This window comes from Engraulis encrasicolus, chromosome 12, assembly GCF_034702125.1.
Source record: "Engraulis encrasicolus isolate BLACKSEA-1 chromosome 12, IST_EnEncr_1.0, whole genome shotgun sequence".
NCBI lineage: Eukaryota > Metazoa > Chordata > Actinopteri > Clupeiformes > Engraulidae > Engraulis > Engraulis encrasicolus.
Genome location: NC_085868.1, coordinates 33,909,421 through 33,929,420, shown reverse-complemented (window position 1 = coordinate 33,929,420; position 20,000 = coordinate 33,909,421). Strand labels below are relative to the sequence as shown.

Below are 20,000 nucleotides of genomic sequence, written 5' to 3'. Positions count from 1 at the left end.
GCTCAATTGTAAAGTCTTTTTCTCATTTGCAATTGGGATGGTGAATGAAAAACAGTCCCTCAAAAGTTGTTGTGGCGAGGCTGACAGCTGTGAAACTTTATCGTTTTCTCCACGGAGGAGGGGCCAGGATGCGGGACGAGGAGACAAGCACAAGTGGAGGAGGCAAGGACACGTATTGGGATGCACGCTCTAACTCTAATCTACTCTCTTTGGCAAAGGTCAAGGGTGAAGGTCAAGGTCAAGGACAAGTTTACAGTTATTTATACAAAAGCTTTTCTTTAGTTGTTGTATACACACAACTTGTGAATAAAATACAGCAGTTCCAATACTTGTGAAAATAGCTGTTGTTGCCCGCAAAGAAGTGAAATGGAATATTAAATTCAACCACTATTTACACTTACACCGTTATCAGGATCATTTTGGTACTAAGTACTAAGTTTGCAACACAAAACCTTTGGATATCACATTTCTCAACTCACATACTCCCCAACAAGCCAACAAAACTACTGGGTTTTTTCAAGCTATTTACACACAGAATTTTAACATAGTACATAAAATGTCAACTATTTGTGTCTGCATACTTGGCTGTGTTTTCAGTAAGTGTGCGTGCGCACGTAAGCGATTGTGTGTGTGTGAGTGTTTGTGCATGCAAAGTGTGTGATGCGTGCGTGCATGTGTGTGTGTGTGTGGTGCGTGCGTGCGTGCCTGTGTGTGCAGGCCCGCGCACAAGTGTATTTGTCTGCATACTTGTGTGTGTATGTGAGTGTGTGATGCGTAAGTGTTTGTGTGTGTCTGTGTGTGTCTTCGGGTATGTACGTAAGTGCTTGCGTGTGTGCGTGCGTGTGTGTGTCTTCGGGTATGTCCAAAAGTGCTTGCGTGTGTGCGTGTCTGTGTGTGTGTGACTTTGGGTATGTGCGTAAATGCTTGCGTGTGTGCGTGCGTGTGTCTTTGGGTATGTGCGTAAGTGCTTGCGTGTCTGTGTGTGTGTGTGTCTTTGGGTAAGTGTGTGTGTGTGTGTGTGTGTGTGTGTGTGTGTGTGTGTGTGTGTGTGTGTGTGTGTGTGTGTGTGTGTGTGTGTGTGTGTGTGTGTGTGTGTGTGTGTGTGTGTGTGTGTGTGTGTGTATGTGTTCCCATTCATTCCTCTGGGTTCTGGAGCCTCAGGGCTGAGGGCAGTGTGTCTCTAGGGACGCTGGATAATTTTACTCAGAGCTGCGTTTGACTCTGGACACACAACACCACGCCAACGGCAGCTCTAGAGACCCTTCTCTCTCTCTCAGTCTCTCTCTCTCTCTCTCTCTCTCTCGCTTTCTCTCACTCTACATCCCTTGCTTCTGTCGTACTCCCTCTTCTCTCTCTCCAGATCTTTGGTCCTTGTCTGCCTTGCTCCCTCTTTTATTCCCTCTCTCTTCTCTCTCCTTCTTCCTCTCTCGCCTTCTCTCTCCCCTCTCTACATCTTTGCCTCAGTCTCTCTCTCTCTCTCTCTCTCTCTCTCTCTCTCTCTCTCTCTCTCTCTCTCTCTTTCTCTTTTCACATACCCCCTCCGTTTCATTTTTTTTCCTCATTTCCTGATACCCCTCTTCTCTTTCTTTTCCTCCACCTCAGCCTTTCTTTTCCTTTTTCCCTTTTCTTTTGCACACTTCTCTCTATCCTCTCCCTTTTCTCTCTCCTCTGGCATTCTCTCTCTTCCTCTCTTTTTTTTCCAATTTTCTCCTTGTCTCTGTTTCTTTCTCCTTCCCTTTCGGTCTCCCTTTTCCCTTTGTTTATCTTCACCGTCTTCTCCTCTATTTCTATGTCTCTCTCCCATTCTTTCTCTCTCTCCATGCTCGTTTGTCTCTTCATGTCTTTCCCCACTTCTCTTTTTCTTCACTGTGTTTCTCTTGCTCTCCACCCCCTCTACCTATATCTGCCTCTGTCTGGTTCCCTTCCCCTTTCAACATCTTCACCCCCCCCCCTTCTCTCTCTCTCCTCAATTGTGATCAATGAGGGGTAAGCCTCTGTAGATGACATCACTAATGTACACTGCTAACTGGTGTAAACATGTAAGCTGGTTAGACAATATAATGACGTCTATGACAGTTAAAGATACTATCAACCCTTTCCCTTCTCTCTCTTTCTTTTTTTTTGTAACTCGTTTAGTGTCTTTATGCATCCTTGCATCCTTTTATTTCTCTTTGCCTCTTTCTTTTCCCCTCTTTCCTTCTATCTATCCATCCATCCGTCTCCTTCCTCTGCTGTTCCTTCTCTTTCCTGTGTCACCCCATCATTCTTTGTCTTTCCTTCCCTTTTAACTCCCATGTCCTCTCATAGGTCCTCACGCTCACTCTTCCTCTATGCTGCTCTCTTTTTGCTCTCTCTCTCTCTCTCTCTCTCTGTCTAGTTCAATCATTTTCTCTCTCTACTTCAGTCTCCCTCCTCCTTGTTCTCTCTCTCTTTCTCTCTCTCTCTCTCTCTCTCTCTCTCTCTCTCTCTCTCTCTCTCTCTCTCTCTCTCAATCTCCCTCTCTTTCCCCATTCCACTGCTCTCTCTCTCTCTCTCTCTCTCTCTTTCTAATTTCAAACCTTGCTCTAGTTTCCAATGCTGACGTCTCCTAGTTGCCGTGGTAACAGTGTGATGAGGGAAAGACCGTGTTTTTGTGAGCTCTCTTAGCCGGAGAGAGAGGGGGAGAGGGGGGCAGAGAAAAAAACAGCAGCTTTCTTTCTGTTTTATGTGCACACACACACACAGATACACACGCACACACACACATACGCACAAATGCACACACACACACACACACACACTCGCGTGCACACACACACACACACATGCACACATACACACAGAGACACACACACACAGACACACACACACAGACACACACACACACACACACACACACACACACACACACACACACACACACACACACACACACACAAACACACACACACACACAAACACACGCGTATACACACACACGCACACATACACAAGCTCTCTTTCCCTGACTCGAGCTAAGATAATAAACACTGACATCAACAAAAATAGTGCAGACATTTTTTTCCAAGCAGAAAATGCACCACAATGTGACACTTAAAATAGCTCCATATTGAAGACAGCTCTCCAGAATACATCCAGCCAATTACATGAAAGAAAAAAAGACACAACCAATCACAAGGGCTCCAGATAGATCATTTCCTTCTGGTGTGAGCCAATGACAGCGCGAAGATCTTACCTCATAGCCTTTTAAGGAGGGTCCGACCAGGACCACAGGCCGCATTGAGGGGACCACGTCATAGGGAGCCACATGCTCAGTCTGAAAGGGTTCAAAGGTCAGCATCCACAATGCAATGCAGGCAAAACACAAAATGCTGCATGCCAACCAATAACATTTTCAAAACCAAGCATCTTCTGGCCAATAGCCCAGGTGTCACTCACAAGTACAGTTAGTAAAGTGCTGTGTGTTGCCTCAGTGCCCATCAGAACTGATAATGCAGGTGTTCGATAAATACCCCAAGTGTCCGTATTCACAAAGCATTTTATTTTGCTGTTGAGGGAAGCGCTAAAATTGCCCTATATTGTTGATAGCTTTTTTTAACGGAAATTTCTTCTCAAAACCAATTCACAATTTTCAAATGGTTGTCTTTATATAAATGAGAACTATGTGGCTGTGGTCAATGTCTCATACAGTATAAAAGCTTGCTGCCAATCCTGGATAGTTGACTATCTCAGATCAGTGTAAAAAATATGAGAATGCAAAGAGAGTTAAATACAGTAGTTTGGTTATAAATGTGCTGTATTAGAAATAAGGAATTGTGTTCTATCAATGGAACACAAGTAAAATTAATTAATTTTACAGAAGGTGTGGTGAAGGACCAAATATCCAATCACTCTTTGCCATTTTTTTGCATTTCTTGTTTAAAAGTAGGCCTATGTAAAAAAAAAATATCTCATTTTAGAAAATACATTTTACTTTGGAAGCAATTACACTGACAGTTGTGAGATGTAACTGCATGCTTTACAATCTCCACAACAAACCATCGAATAAGTAAAAATCCTCCTTAAATGGGAAGTGCTGTGGCTTAGCATGTTTAGACTTTTCTATCATTCACTTTCCAGTAAAAGCAAGAAAGTACCTTTAACAACTAAGTAAATAAAATCCACCACCCTGAAGCCCATTTATGTCGTCTCCATTTTGTGAATACAGGCACATGGGGAAAGTATTTAAGTGGTCTGGTTGCATCTGACAGATAACACAGGTGTAAGGTAGAGTATTTGGTGTAATGCACATTACAAACGGTAAGGTGTACAATACAAAAGGTGTGTGGGATCTCAGAATTATGGCAGGTTGGTGCAATATTGTGTAACGTACTGTATGTGTTTCAATTCGTATTTGAGCATGAACACAGGTGCACAATAGCACTAGTGTGCAGTAGAGCATTTAAGAGCTAAGTGCTACAGTGAATCACTTCATCCAACCATCCACCCATCCATCCCCCACCCCACTCTTACCCAACATCTGACATTCTGACTGTTGATTGGTTAACACAGAGGAAACAGATTCACTAACATTACTCCACACGTTCACATGTTAGTTAAAGATAGACCCGTTAAGGGCACAGAAGAAAGGAGCGTAAGGTTAGATTATTGGAGTGGGACAGTGCTTTTTAATTATATTATATTATCATTACATAGATATTATATTATTATATATACTATATACAGTATAGTTAAAGGGGTTTGAGTTGGTACACACTATAAAAATCAAAGAGAGTGTTAGACACATTAAGAGTTAAGAGTTCCTCAGACAGTCCAAGAGGTGAGTTGGTTGAAAGTCTCACAGGCAGTTAGGGGTTGTTAGAACATCTGACATGATCTAAGTGAGGTTGCATTTCAAAGGGGCATAAGCCAGGTGGAGGTCAAAAGTATTTTAGGAGACCCCCAACTGAGGTGGGGCTCCCTATGAGTTAGGTGTTGTTAGTCCATAGGTAATCAAATTGAGGTTGAAAGAGGAGGACGTGTCGATCCCAGATTCAGAAAGATTACAAAAAAACCCTGTCAAGTTCTCTCCTCACTGGTGACCTCACTGAGGAGCTGACCTACAAGGTGTCTTGAGTGTTCATTTTGACCAGCTGCTTAAGAACTGGTTGGATGAATATCATTTTATGGCAGGGTTTTTGTTTTGCTTTCTGAACAAAGGATTGACACTTCTGACCAAGAAAACACAGCAAGTTATTTGAGAATTGAATTGAGGGGGGGTGCACCAGTGGGGTATACTAAGAAGCTGGTTCAAGACTGAACCAGGTTAAGTTATGAGGTAAATCATCTAATAGAGGAGCCCGGAGTGCTCGTGAGGACTCATGAGGATTCCAGGCTCTTCTATTAGGTGATTTACGTCGTAACTTAACCTGCTTTACTCCTGCACCAGCTTCTTAGCATAGGCCCCAGGTGTGTTAGCTGTAGTTAGAGAGTTTTCAGGTACTCAGGAGAGGCGAGTCTGGAATCCACAGAGCACTTACCACTTTCTGCTTCTGTTTTCCTGTGGAGAAACAAGCAGAGTAGCAAGTCAGTGCGCTGCTTCACAGAGGTATGTAACACACACGCACACACAGTCGTACATACACACACACACACACACACACACACACACACACACACACACACACACACACACACACACACACACACACACACACACACACACACACACACACACACACACACACACACACACACACACACTAAGTACACGCACACAGACACACACACGTACGTACATAAAAACAAGAATACACACATACAGGGATATGAAGACATACGCAGACAAAAAAACACCAGTCCAAGCCTGACCAAACAGACATCATCATGAAACACTGCCCCAAGATCGGGGGCCTATAAGCTGGTTCATTATAAGTTATGGTTAAGTTAAGAGGTGAATCATCTAATACAAGAGCTTTTCTTACGAAAATGAGGACTCGAGGCTCCTCTAATAGATGATTTACCTCTTAACTTAAACTTAACTTATCCTGAACCAGCTTTGTAGTATAGGCCCCTGAGCATGCTGAAGGATTTAGCTTTACAGAAGACAGCGCAGAGGGACAACTTGGCCAATGAGCGAGGAAAAAAAAACCTACGACTCCATCTTTTTCCTGTTGTTTCCTGATTCCCGCCCCACTTTTTTCTCCCCACCCAATGAAAAACAGGCTCACCTGATGACATCACATCTCCCAGACTGGAGGAGGAGCTTCCACTGGACTTACTGGAGGGATGACCGAAACACACACAAGAGACACACACATGTACACACACACACACACACACACACACAATGCAGCGCATGAGTACACCTTGAGCACACACCGCTACAGTTACCTTACTCTCTACGACAACTTGAACACACACACACACACACACGCACACACACACAACACTCACGCACACACACACACACACACACACACACACACACGCACACACACACAACACTCACGCACACACACATACACACGTTTAGATACACAGGTCAATACAAACATTATGTCATTTAGAGGCAGTTATAGTTATTTCAAAAGAACAGTGTTTTATAAAGTAGAGGTACTCTTAGAGATGTTATAAGTCATTACAACACTAGTAGTATGATATTACAAAGCTGAAAACATGTAATATCATACCACCAGTGTTGTAATTACATCTATAAGAGCACTTCTACTTTTACTTTATACAACTCTGCAAAAAAGAAAGTAAATGTTGAAAGTGCTCATGTTAGTCGCGGTGAAAATCACAGTTGTGAGACCAATCTAAAAAAGAGGAAGCTAATTACTTTCCAGAGTGTCTTACAATTTCTTTTCCAACGAGGGATAAACTTTCATGACTTGCAATTAACCTATGAACATTCAAAACAGGCCCTCCATATTATAACAAACTGTGCACTTGTTAAACTGCTCATATTTTTTGTCAGATTCTGTACTTATATACTGTAGATCAACCTCAGAAGGATTTTCTGTTCTTTGTGTGGTCTTCATATTTTTGGGTAGGGCTTTACACAGACTCGACATCACTTTTTAAACACAATATATTTTTTGCATTGAAGGACATTTTGACATAATTTGACATAATTTTTCACAGACAGCCACAAGGAGACTTTTTTTCTTATGTTCCAATGTTTCAATGTAAATTGTTCGAGATTCTGTTTCAAGGTCACTGGGAAGTGTACACAGAACATACTGACCAGCATTAACTCATTCCCCATTCTCCTAATGCTTTCTCTTGTTACCATACAATCACGGCCATTACTACCATTGAGGACACAGAGGTCATGTCCTCTGTATTTTTTCAATAATATAAAATGTATCGATGATGAAAATCGATATATGATGAACAATGATAAATTCAGTCTGTATACGCCACCCCCATTTATCCTCAAGGCAGTGATTAATGAAAACAAATTTAAGAGTTTGACTGAAGTGTTTGGAGCTTTCTGAATGTACAGTATGCAGTACAGCACGCAGTATTTGATCCCGGTATTTGAAAATGTCTAGTTACGGCCCTGCATGCAATTGTGATTTGACCAATCACACTTTTTATTCCAGTGTCTCCTGCTATGAAAACATCCTGTAAGGCCCAATTCACAGCAGAGCGGGGAAGCGGGGCGGGACGGAAGGTGATATTTACCGGCAGTGGCGAAAATACATTCAAGAGATCTGTCCTTCCACACCAACACGCGACAGTTGGGCAGTAGTGATGCGGGAGACGGCTCCGCTCCGCGCTGCATTTGGAAAATAGAACTCTAGCAGATTTTGGACAGCAGTAGCCGGTGGTTGCCTGGTTAACACCAGACCTAATCACAAGTGAGATTAGGTCTGGGGAGTTGCCTATTGTAAATTCCATATGGGGCCGGAATACTTGGCTATTATGACACACTGCCCTGCTCTCTGATTGGGCAGAGAAACTTGGAATGCTTGGCCATTATGACACAGATCCCATGATCTTGTACGTTATGAGTCATCCTCGCCATACTGTCTTTCAGATCGAAACGATTGTGTAGAACTAAAGGCAGTATGGGAGTTCCCAGGCTAAGCCGGTGGTGTACCGTTGAAATGAATGGCAAAGTAGCGAACAAGCTTCGGCTGTGGGGGGATTTTGAACAGGACTGGCCGCGCACACCGATGCTGTCTGTGTGAAAAGCCGAGTAGAACACACTGGCCGCAACTACGCAGAAAGACCTCAGTCGTCTGGCTGCCGTTCCGCCACGCTCTTGTGTGAATCTGGCCTACCTGTAACGCACCTCCTTGTGAAGTAGGGGTGTAAATCACAGCCTCCGTGGTGATACTGTTCGATATCGATTTCTTAAGGCGCTGAACTACACCTTGGACAATACAGTAGTCTTTATAGCTTTAGCTACACTGTGGCTACAGTAAACATGATGCTGTACAAGACCATGGCTTCACGAAGGTCAATATGGCCACAACGCCCAAGTCCAATTGTGTGTATATTTATATTTTCCCCAAATCTCAGAGTGCCTCTGCTCTTCCCTTCTCTTTTAGATTTTGACTTCACTCGGTACAGATGAGCCCCTATGTAACATTGTCTGCACAGAGTAAGATTGTATGTTGTGCACAGTGAGTGTCTCCTCAGTGGTCCTCAGTGGGGGACAATTGCCATTCCGACACAACGCCACTACGACACACCGCCATTCCGACACACCGCCATTCCGACATTTTTTTTAATTGTCATTCCGAGCCTCTGATGTCCCTGCTCTTTTTCTGCCTTGTCCTTCGCAGCCAGTGTTTTTCTTTCAGACTCTAAGCCCACATTTAAAAGAGAGCTCTGTTTAAAAACAACACTCTTCCGATCATCTAAACATTGTTGCAAGTGCTTAGGCACGTGAACAACATTCTAAATCCATTGACATTTGCAACAATGTTGCGACACGAGCGTAAAGTAGTGGAGAGAGTGACAGCACAGTTAGGCCTACGATTGATCAGTGTATCATTTTGTCACGGTCCAAATGGCCTTAAAGTGGTAGTTCGCTATTTTAGACATTAAGCCTTGTTTGTGTGACTTCTGGGGTGAAGTAGAGATGTTCTCATCACAATTTTGACATTTGGTGCTGAACGGAGCATATGGGTATTCAAGACTGCAGCCCCCCCACCTTTACATTGACTCCAATGAAGCACTCAAGCAATCGATCATAAAATGGCATTAAACTTTCGTTTGCAGAGACATGAAACTCACCGAGTGGTCAGAGGTGGGCAGCGATACGTTGGCTCGAAAATCACCGCGAAATACGCTTCCAGAGAAGATATATTCATTATTGTCCGTCTTCATTGATTGTATTGGTTTGACTAGTATTACTCCGCGCGACCGGAAATGGGGGTGCGTTTGTTTACGTTACTATCTATGGTTTGTATGCAAGCTGTAGTTTTTGTTGCCAGTCCCGCTCAGATAGCCGTTCTACCTCGCTCCTTGATGTCTACATAAACAACACGCTATCGCTACCTACTGGCTGGATGTCTACTGCTATTCAACGGCGTCTGGGGAAAAATAGGTCCGCCAAATGCTAAACAACAGTTAGAAGGCATATTTCGCTGCAATTTTCGGGTCAATTTATCGCTGTCTACCACTGACCACACGGTGAGTTCCATGTCTTCTCAAACAAAAGTTTAATGCCATTTTATAATCGATTGCTTGAGTGCTCTATTGGAGTCAATGTAAAGGTGGGGGGGCTGCAGTCTTGGATACCCAAATGCTCCGTTCAGCACCAAATGTCAAAATTGTGATGAGAACATCTCTACTTCACCCCAGATGTCACACAAACAGGGCTTAATGTCTAAAATAGCGAACTACCACTTTAACTTGCCCCTTTTCCCTGCTTTGTCAGACTATCTGGTCCCTTAGCCTACATCTGGGATGCCTATTTCCCATTGCCCCTATATTGGGAGTTTGATATTAGAAAACTAGATAATTACCTGATCTTCACTGTCACATAGCCTACCAGCATTTGAAAAAAACGCAGTGATGCCTATATTTGATGTACTATGATGCGGCATGAAAGGTAAGATTTTGAAACACAGCCCTTCACCCAAATTCCTATTTTGACCTTTTTGTGGGAACACTTTGAGAATGATCTGTTCTAGCTAAACTCTACTTTACCTCTTTCCTCCTCTTGGGAGCCTCTCTCCATCACTATCGTTCGGGTGCAGCTCTCTCTGACCTCCGACCTCTGTGTTCTCCCAGAGAACAGCTATTCTCGAGGCTCGCTGTTCTTCTTTTAAAAAACGCAATGTACCAAGAAGGTACAGTGCATGACACACTGGCATTCTGATGGAAAACTCCCTGTTTTGAGTTCTGGAAGTGCCTGATTGCATCTCTGGTTTAACGTAACGAACTTTGGGGATGTCAAAAGATGATGACGGCACCAAGCTGAAGAACAAAGCTATATCAGAGATTCTAGGAGTATTATGTCAAGTCTCAAGTATCAAGTCTCTCTGGCTATATAACTACCCCCTCTCTATATATACTGTATATATATATGTGTGTGTTTTCTTTTCCTTTTAATCAAAATGATTCACCATGTTACTGAACAGGGCGAAGAGATAGGTTGAAGATGTTGCTATTTTTACAGTACCGTAGTAAAAAATCTCAAAATAGCAAATTGGTCAAAAAATAGCTGCACTGTTCCCCGGTAGTATCAACAATTTTCGTTTACTGTAAGTCACAATGAGTCACTGAGAACTTTGGAAGTGTGTAGATGGATTGTGTAACTATTAATAACTGCCCCAGAGTAAACAGTCTAACTCGGCATCATCTCTTAACATATTCGAAGTTCTTCTTACACCACACTCACAACATTCCCCTGGGAACCATTGCTTGAAGTTCGGTAAATGCCCTGACAGGCTGACTGACATTTTAAAAATGTGTTCAAACATGACCACTGTAACAAGTTTGTTGCTACATGCAATGGCAATGGCCAAGGCGTATTATAGGCTATGCCATAGACTCTGTATGATGTTGTAGTCGTGTAGTACTATGGTGGTTACGCTTTTTCAACGAATAATAAAGCAGAATAATTCTACTACTGGAACTTCCGCTAGTGAACGATGCACACCACAAAGCTACAGTTCTTGCTTAGCTCTATTATATAGGCCTATTACTTATGTAGTACTGTAGTTATTTTATGTTATATCTACTACATATGTATGAAGGTGATGATACATACAGCAATGTTTTGAGCAATGTTTCTAGGCAACAGCAGGGCTCTGAATTAATACCAGCCAACCAGACAAATGCTGGTCAATTTTCAGATTGGCTGGTAGAAAAGACTTGCTAGCCACTTTGACCCATTAATTAGTGAGTGTGTGTTTGGCTAATAAGATTAACATCTACAAAGCATTTTGGCTGGCTGGTGATGAAAAAAGTTAATTCAGAGCCCTGACAGTAGCCTACTTTAATATGTTGTTTGGACAGTTTATCACTATAATAACACTTTCACCAAAATAACTTGGATTAGCATCTTAAAACTTGTTCAATAATGCCATCAGAATATTAGCTAGCCAAGGATGTTGCCATGCGTATCATTCCCTTCACACGACATCCTTCCTCTGGTGGCAGGCTCTTACCCTTGCATGCGGCTCTTTTTCTGTTCCAGCTGGGCGCGGATGTTCTCCAGCTTCAGAGGGCTGGGGATGAAGCCGATCTCACAGCCCTCCTTCACTAGCCGCCCGATCCACCAGTCATTGTTGTACTTCTGCAAATGGGTTAAAATGGAAAAGGGGGTCAGTATATCAATTTGGTTGTTAATTCATTGCTGAAATCTCTTTGCTTGGGAGGAGCGTTAAGATATTTGCTGGGCAGGGGTCTGTATGCTCAGTCATATATAAATTAAACATACATTAAATATATAAAATATAAATATATATAATATATATATATAAAATATATATAAAATAAAATATATATAAATATATATAAAATATAAATATAAACAGACATTGCAGACAACAGACATACAGTAGGAGATTCCAAAGCTTGAGGAAGCACAATGACCAATGACCTGTTCATTTGAGTTGCAGTGCCTTTTGGTGTCAAGGAGATATCTAATGACCTGCTACCAAACATAATGTGATGTATTTCTCAGTCTGTTCCTCTAACCCAGGGGTGTCAAACTCTAATTGACTGAGGTGCCAAAATAAGAATCTTGAACGAAGTCACGGGCCGAACTCGACATTTATTTTAAAAAATTGACTAAAATTGTGCATACATGCGCTTCATACTCATAGTTACATTTCACACACACTCTTTCCCATCATGTATGGTAGTTCAAATGTGTCTGCACATCCGGTGACATCATACTTCATGTTCAAGTCTTGTTACACTATACATTAATGGTGCATGTGGGCCAACTGTAATACAGATTTGAAATGATCTCGCGGGCCGAATAAAACGTCTCCGCGGGCCAGATTTGGCCCCCGGGCCTGAGTTTGACATCCCTGCTCTAACCTAATGTATGAAATTGTCGTTTGACAATGTTCTTGATTATTGCATTCATATGGTGACCCAATAAACCCATGTGTTGCAGAACTGTAAGTAATGCTCTTTGATGTGGGAATGTACCCCCTTTTTTTAAAAATAACACGAGTTATCGCTTTTCATAGCTAATAACAATGCTGAGACAACACTAATCCAGTCATTCCCACTGTGCAGAGCACACACATGGTAATTGTGCTAACACAGTCAGTGGGCAGCGGGGGCAGCTCAGCTAACACAGGCACTAAACTGAACACTGAACAGAGATCCTAACTGGCCTAGTGCAGGACTTTAACAAATACACTAACTCAGCTAAGAAACACATTATAGAGATAACTAAACCAACTAGGTATACACTGCAGGTATAGTATATGCACTTTACTGATTGGAGCCTTGCCTGGTTAACACCAGACCTAATCACAAGTGAGATTAGGTCTGGGGAGTTGCCTATTGTAAATTGCGAAGGGGCCGGAATACTTGGCTATTATGACACACTGCCCTGCTCTCTGATTGGGCAGAGAAACTGTAAAGGTCGGAATGCTTGGCCATTATGACACAGGGCCCATAATCTTGGCAGTTATGAGTCATCCTCGCCAGACTGTCTTTCAGATCGAAACGATTGTGTAGAACTAAAGGCAGTATGGGAGTTCCCAGGCTAATTGGAGCCTATTTAGCTGACAAATTACTAAAATGAACCAAATGCATTAATTCTGCCAACTGAAGCACAACACTCAATGGAAATGCTAATTCAGCTAGCATCAGGAAAAAGCAAAGGCACCAATTCAGCTAACACAAGAGCTGAGCAGTAAGCAGCAGAGATGCTAATTCAGCTAGGAGGTCAATAATGTTTAATGCTGATTAGCTGACAGGGAGTTCTTGCCTCAGCAGAGAGGCAAGAGGTGCATTCCAATATGCACACGCCCGTCCTCCACTTGTGCTTGTGGCCTGGCCCCGTCTCGTGGCCCCTCCTTCGTGGAGAAAACAACAAAGTTTCCCAGCTGTCAGCCTAGCCACAACAACTTTTGTGGGACTGTTTTTCATTCACCATCCCAAATGAGAAAATGACATTAGAAAAGTGATTTCGCAAGATATTGAATTAATTTTCTGTCGTCAGTGACATCATCATGAGGTCACAAGCAGGCAAGTGAGCAAGGAAGGATGGAAAGTCCGCAGATTGGAATCCACTCAAGATCATTTGCTCACGTGTATCACCACTGGAGTCCAACAACCACAGCCAATGTGTTGACCACAGAAATGGAAATCTGGAACATTTTTTCTCTTAATATTCATTCGTTCACATTTCTACAGTCACATAATTTCAAATCATATTTTGTCTTCTATTTAATCTCGGCTAATGTGGGAAGAGCATACCAACATTGGAACTTTGGGATGTCACCTTAACCCAACACAGTAAAACACAGGATATGATCAACATATATTTAGGTGAGTATCATCTTACAGGTAGACTAAGTTAAAGAAAATTAATTGCACAGCCTATCATATTTATTGTTATTTAAAACCATTAAACATGGCTTATTAAGTAAGTAAAAAGTTGTTTTGTTTTAGAATGTTGTACTTTTTTAAGCATAGTTACAGAATACTGTATCTGTTTCTGATTGGATGGTGCCTGATGACAAAATAAATAAAGATGAACATGATGCACAAAATTCATTCAGAAGACCTTAGAAATTATCAGAGAACCGGCTGTGATGATCGACTGACAAAAAGATAACAAGCACTATATCTAATTCTTATACTCTATTTCATATAATGTTTTTGCATAATAAATTAGGAGATTTGCCACAAATTTCTAGTCAATCTTGAAGTTTTCAATCAATGTAGAGTCAATGTAGACTTCTGTTAACAAAAAAACCCTAGTCAGCCTTTGAGTATCTAATAATTTATTTATTTATTTATTTTATTAATTATTTATTTAAGTTTTAATCTATAAATGAATAAGTTATGCTTATGGGTCGTCCACCAGCAGCTTTGCAAGACTGGGCTGCTTAGGATGATGGTCTGTGTGTAAAAAAGGCCACAGAATGGCCATAGAGGTCAATATAATTTAGTTCAAATTGGGCTGGATTTATTGCCTCCATGTGGGTTTTGAACTGTTTTGGACTGAAAATCATCAGTCTCATCTGGAAATCCTGTTCACCAGTCTAGAGTGCGTGTCTCAAAAGCGTAGTAGCTAACCAGTTAGCAACTTGAGCAGTTGACAATGGGAAATTGCATGGCAAACAACAACGCAGCTAACACAGTTAGCAACTATGGTTTCGAGAAATGTAACCCTGTGGTGAACCCAGGGCCGACAGTACCTCTTTTATGTGCAGGAAGTCCTTGGCATCAAAAGAGATGGCAGTGCCAGGCACAGGAACATCCTCATCCAGGGCACCACAGTAGGCGACATTGGTCTTCACGGCAAAGGCCACAGCTTTGGTCTGGGGACAAGAGACGAAACGAACCTTACAGTACTCTATTTTCCATCTCAACATTTCATTAGGCCTATATTACATTCCTAAAGTCAAGGCAAGTCACTTTAATCCTAGTGCACATTTAAACACAACACACTACACAATAAAGTGTTTGACAGAAGTGTAAGCAAAACAATTTACTACAAAATAATCACAAAAGCTACAGTACCATTACAGTACTATAAATTACATCACATCACTCCCTTTACATCATATCACATCACATTATATTAAATTACAGGAGTACACAAACAAGTCACGGAAAGACAGTTGAACACCATCAGCAGGTCTACTACGTCACATGAATGTTAAAGCAGTACCAAATAGTTTTGGTGTTCACACTACTGAGAAATAGAAAAGCGAATATCTGTTCTGTCTGGAAAGCTATCCGCTTGTTTCACACTCTAACCTCGGACACCGTCTACTTTATGTTCGGCCCCTGTTCGGAGGGAAAACTGGCCGTCAGTAACTTTTAATTGAATACTCCTGGTGTACGTGGTGTTGTTGCTTTAGCATGTTGATGGGGTCATGTAGAAAAGTATTACTATGTATTCTCATCAGGGGCAGTCCTAGGGGCTGGTCGACTGGCAAATTGCCCAGGCCAATACCCGAGAGGGGCTAGACCATCACGAAACCCCACCTCCCATATCGCGAAACCATGCCCCCAAACAACATCACGAAAATCGCCTTAAAACGTTTAAACAGTTATAAACGTGTAAAAAATCTTTTAAACTTCGTTATTTCTACATTATTACCACACTGTTGTAATAATAACATTACTAGAAGGGTTTTTTGTCAGCTATTATAAGCTTTTTTCACTGGGGGCTTTTTTCCGGCAGGACCAAGGTCTAGGAGGGGGTATCGCTCAGAGCTCAACTCATTGTAGGACCGGCCGCCACTGCTTCTCATCTGATGAATGCCGAATAAGACCATGGAGCGTGTAGAGGCCTGTGGGTAGTGGCTAGATGTACTGGCAAGGGGCACTGGCAAACGCTGACCACCATCTGCCTAATGCTGCAGAGGCATCCCTCATATCACATGGAACGGGAAGTGAAACTAAACTGCTGCCCCATACAACCCTTTACTGTGAAGCACTGTTCTGTTAATACCTATTGCTTAGACTTAGGCTAAGATAAGGATATTTCTCTGTCACCTGCACATAGACATATGAACACTAGGGCTGTAACGATACACTCAACTCACGATTCGGTTCGTATCACGATTTTTGACCAACGGTTCGATACAATGGGTTAATGAGAGCACAAGTATGTTCACATTCATATCATCCCGTAACTTACGGCTAGAAGAACTTCCAGTCTGGGGTACATTTCTCGAAACCATAGTTGCTTACTACATTAGCTCCATCTCCCATTGGCAACTACTCAAGTTGCTAACAGGCTAACAACTACGCTTTCGACAAATGCATCCCTGGTTACTACTAGTCGTACTACAAGGCTTACTGGGTCTCATGGCTTTGGACTCAAACTTTTATGTCGTTTCATGCTAGCATGAAAAATAATCCCTCCAGCCTTCAAAGCATTTCACTCAAAAAAAAGAAACTTTCTGTCAGCGATTTTAACGCCAAGTCAGCCATGAAAGTTGGCAACTCTGCTCTTCTGATCTGTTGCTAGCTGTGCTGCGGATACTATGAGGTCACCTACCCTTTTGAGGTATGTGGCATTGCCAAATACACACACACACACACACACACACACACACACACACACACGCACACACACACACACACACACACACACACACACACACACACACACACACACACACACACACACGTACACACACACACACACACACACACACACACACACACACACACACACACACACACACACACACACACACACACACACACACACACACACACACACACACACACAGGCACTCACACCAAAAAACAAACAAGCAAGCATAAACTCCCCACTATTCCAAGCTATGCCAAGCACTTTACTACAACGGAACACAGAACAGGGACCAAAAGTGGACAAAGGAATAAAAAGAACAAATATGTTTTTTTTTCCGTTTCTGGACCTGAGGTTCACTCTTCTGATGGTGTACAATTTTATGGAGCTATGCCTCCCCTGAACCCAGAGTTTGAGTTTAGTATTGTTGTACACGAATGACTAACATTTAAAAATCTGTTGAAAATGTGTCATTTGTGCTCCACTCTTTGGAAGACACATGTGCGTTGAAATTTTACTCATTTGTGGACCCCAATGAAAGCACCTCAGTGCGGCGCTCGTCCCTGGGTCTACTCATAGAGAGGTAGCCCAGCCTGACACCTTGAGGTTCTTTCCATTATCCAAACATTTCTACCACCCTCCCTCATGCTTGTGGCCTCTTAATGACATCATCATGGGATGTTGAATGGGGAGAAGTCCCCCACATGTTGCTGTGGCAAGGCTGACAGTGGGGAGACTTCATTGTCTCCTCCATGGGGCACCTAAGTCACGCCCTTCTACTTCCGATCCGTGGGGCTGGAGCTCTCAAAATTTTGAATGCGAGTTAATGGGGCGAGTCAAGCTAAATCCTCATCCCGTTTGGCATGTGCTCCGGATTTCACATATGATGACAGTGAATTTGAAAGGTTTTCATTTGCGTCGTAAGACCACTCATTTTCGACACGCAAGAAAAGTTATTTTAGCTTTTGTGCAAAACTGTTTTAGAGACTACACGTGCGCCTCGCATATCTGACGTGAACTGAGGCACAGCCAACCCTACCGCTGCACCATGGCGTAAGTGGCTGCGAAGTCAACAAGCACACCATTGGTTGTTATTAATTCTGAGGCAGAGCATATGTGTGATCGACGGGGAAATGCGAGGTGGGTCGTAAAATAGCTTTGATCAGTCCATTACAGACAGCCCAGTCAAAAGTGTTTGCGTTCCCAGCCCCACAAGCCGCCCGGAAGGGGTGGAGACTTAGGTGCCCCATGGAGACAGGGTGAGGTCATTAGAGATGCAAATGATTAATCGATTAATCGCCTTTAATCAATCAATGTGTTAATCGATTAAAAAACATTAATCTCAATTAATCGACAATTCAACTGACAAGAGACCCAGGTGAAATGGGCATGTGAAGAGTGTGTGTGAAGAGGGGTGTGAATAGTGGGAATATTTAAATCACCTTTGGATTAAAGAATTGAAATAGAATTCATTTAAATGTGGTATTTTATCTCAATTTTTAATTAAAATTTTTAGATTTAGTATTTTTTTCCAGAGAAACATTGAGATTTTGGGGGGAAAGTGCCGCTTATCAATTAATCGTAAGTCGATCGATAAGGCTATCAACTAATGATTACTTAATTCATCGATAATTTGCATCCCTAGTGAGGATAGAAGTTAGAATAATGGAAGGAACCCTTGCTATTGGACAGAGACAGTGCAAGCATACGCCCGTCCTCCCAGACCTTCCCTGTTCGAGGGGTTGTGGGAGTTTATCCCAGATTGGTGAGTTCTAGAAAGCCATTGCCCTTATTGGTGGCTTATAGGAGAGACCTGCTCTGATTGAGTGGGCCATGGAAGCGCTGTCTCCTAACTGGTTGGGTTACTAAAGAGTCTTGCCCTGATTGGTGGGTTGGAGAAGAGCCCTGTCCAACTGATTGGTGACTTATTGATGAGCAGTGCCCTGATTGGTAAATTATGGTAGAGCCATGTGCCAAGAGTCATGCCATGATTTGTGGGTTATCGTTTCTTATTTGCTTCACATAAATGTAATAGGTAATATTGGATGAGCCCTGCCATGATTCTTCGCTCTGAGACACTGCCCTCTTTGCCCTGATCAGCGCACACTGGGGAAAGTCATATATTGATTGGTGGGTTTCCAAACTTTAACATGGCAAAGCCCCCTATAAACCAGTATATTCCAGCCAAGGCCCCTCTGGCATAGCCTCACGCACCATCCTACGTACAGTATTATAATGAAGTTTCTAACTATTGGGAATATTGTTTAGCTTAGTTTTGATTATTTTGGTGAACATTAATGGGTATTCAATTATTCATTTTGTTTTGCTATTCTTTTTCTTCCAAAATGCAACAGCCCCCTTAATAGCCCCTCGTCCTTGGCCTCTAATTTGAAAAACATGCCTCATAGCTGAGTTATGAAAGAGCTGTGCCCCGATTGGTGCATATTCACTACGTTTACATGATGTTTTTAATTCCAAATTAATAATTCAGAATTTAATAGTTCCGTCGACTTTACTTTGATCTTTCCTTTCATCCCGTATTAAGATGTTTACATGACGTATTCAAAGCGGAATTGAGCTTTATTCAGAATTAAATGGAGTTCATTCCAAAGTAAATGTCTCTTGTAAACGTGGCCAATGTTTCAAGTCATGTCCTGATTGGTGGGTTATGAAAGATCTGTGCACTGATAGGTGCACATTTTGTTATGCCATGTACTGATTGATGGGTTATCGAAGATCTGTACCCTAATTTGTGCATATTGTGTAACCTGATTGGTGGGTTATTATGGAAGGGTTTTCCTCTGACCTTTGCCCTCTCCAGCTGTATGGCGGCCTGCTGCTCGCGCTCCTGCCGCCCCTGGCTGCCGCCGCCCGAGTCGGGCTTCTCCTCCTCCAGAGACACATCAGAGTCCGACGGTCTGCTAGTGTAGGAATCCGCTGAGCCCTGTGATGAAACACGCGCGCACGCACACACACACACACACACACACACACACACACACACACACACACACACACACACACACACACACACACACACACACACACGCACACACACACACACACACACACACACACACGCACAGAGAGACAGGCAAGAGTTACAAGGGTTTAAACACATACGCACACACATACACAGATACTGTACAGTAAAGACGTACACACACACACACACACACACACACACACACACACACACACACACACACACACACACACACACACACACACACACACACACACACACAGACAGACACAAAGACACACACACACACACACACACACACACACACACACACACACGGGTTTATATACACTGTAC

At 42.6% G+C, this 20,000-nt stretch overlaps 2 protein-coding genes across 2 annotated transcripts in view; one reads left to right on the top strand and one right to left on the bottom strand.

The window, feature by feature from the left end:
- LOC134459701 (mitogen-activated protein kinase kinase kinase 20-like) overlaps window positions 1-20,000 on the top strand; it is a 319,662-nt gene that overhangs the window by 171,328 nt on the left and 128,334 nt on the right. The gene's annotated exons all lie outside the window — the stretch shown is intronic.
- cacnb4b (calcium channel, voltage-dependent, beta 4b subunit) overlaps window positions 1-20,000 on the bottom strand; it is a 41,474-nt gene that overhangs the window by 7,361 nt on the left and 14,113 nt on the right. The window contains exons 2-7 of the mRNA XM_063212085.1: window positions 19,485-19,622; window positions 14,823-14,945; window positions 11,598-11,725; window positions 6,189-6,238; window positions 5,499-5,518; window positions 3,215-3,295 (exon numbers count right to left, since the gene is read on the bottom strand). Of these exons, the coding sequence (XP_063068155.1) occupies window positions 3,215-3,295; window positions 5,499-5,518; window positions 6,189-6,238; window positions 11,598-11,725; window positions 14,823-14,945; window positions 19,485-19,622 (540 nt within the window). The remainder of the gene's footprint in view (window positions 1-3,214; window positions 3,296-5,498; window positions 5,519-6,188; window positions 6,239-11,597; window positions 11,726-14,822; window positions 14,946-19,484; window positions 19,623-20,000) is intronic.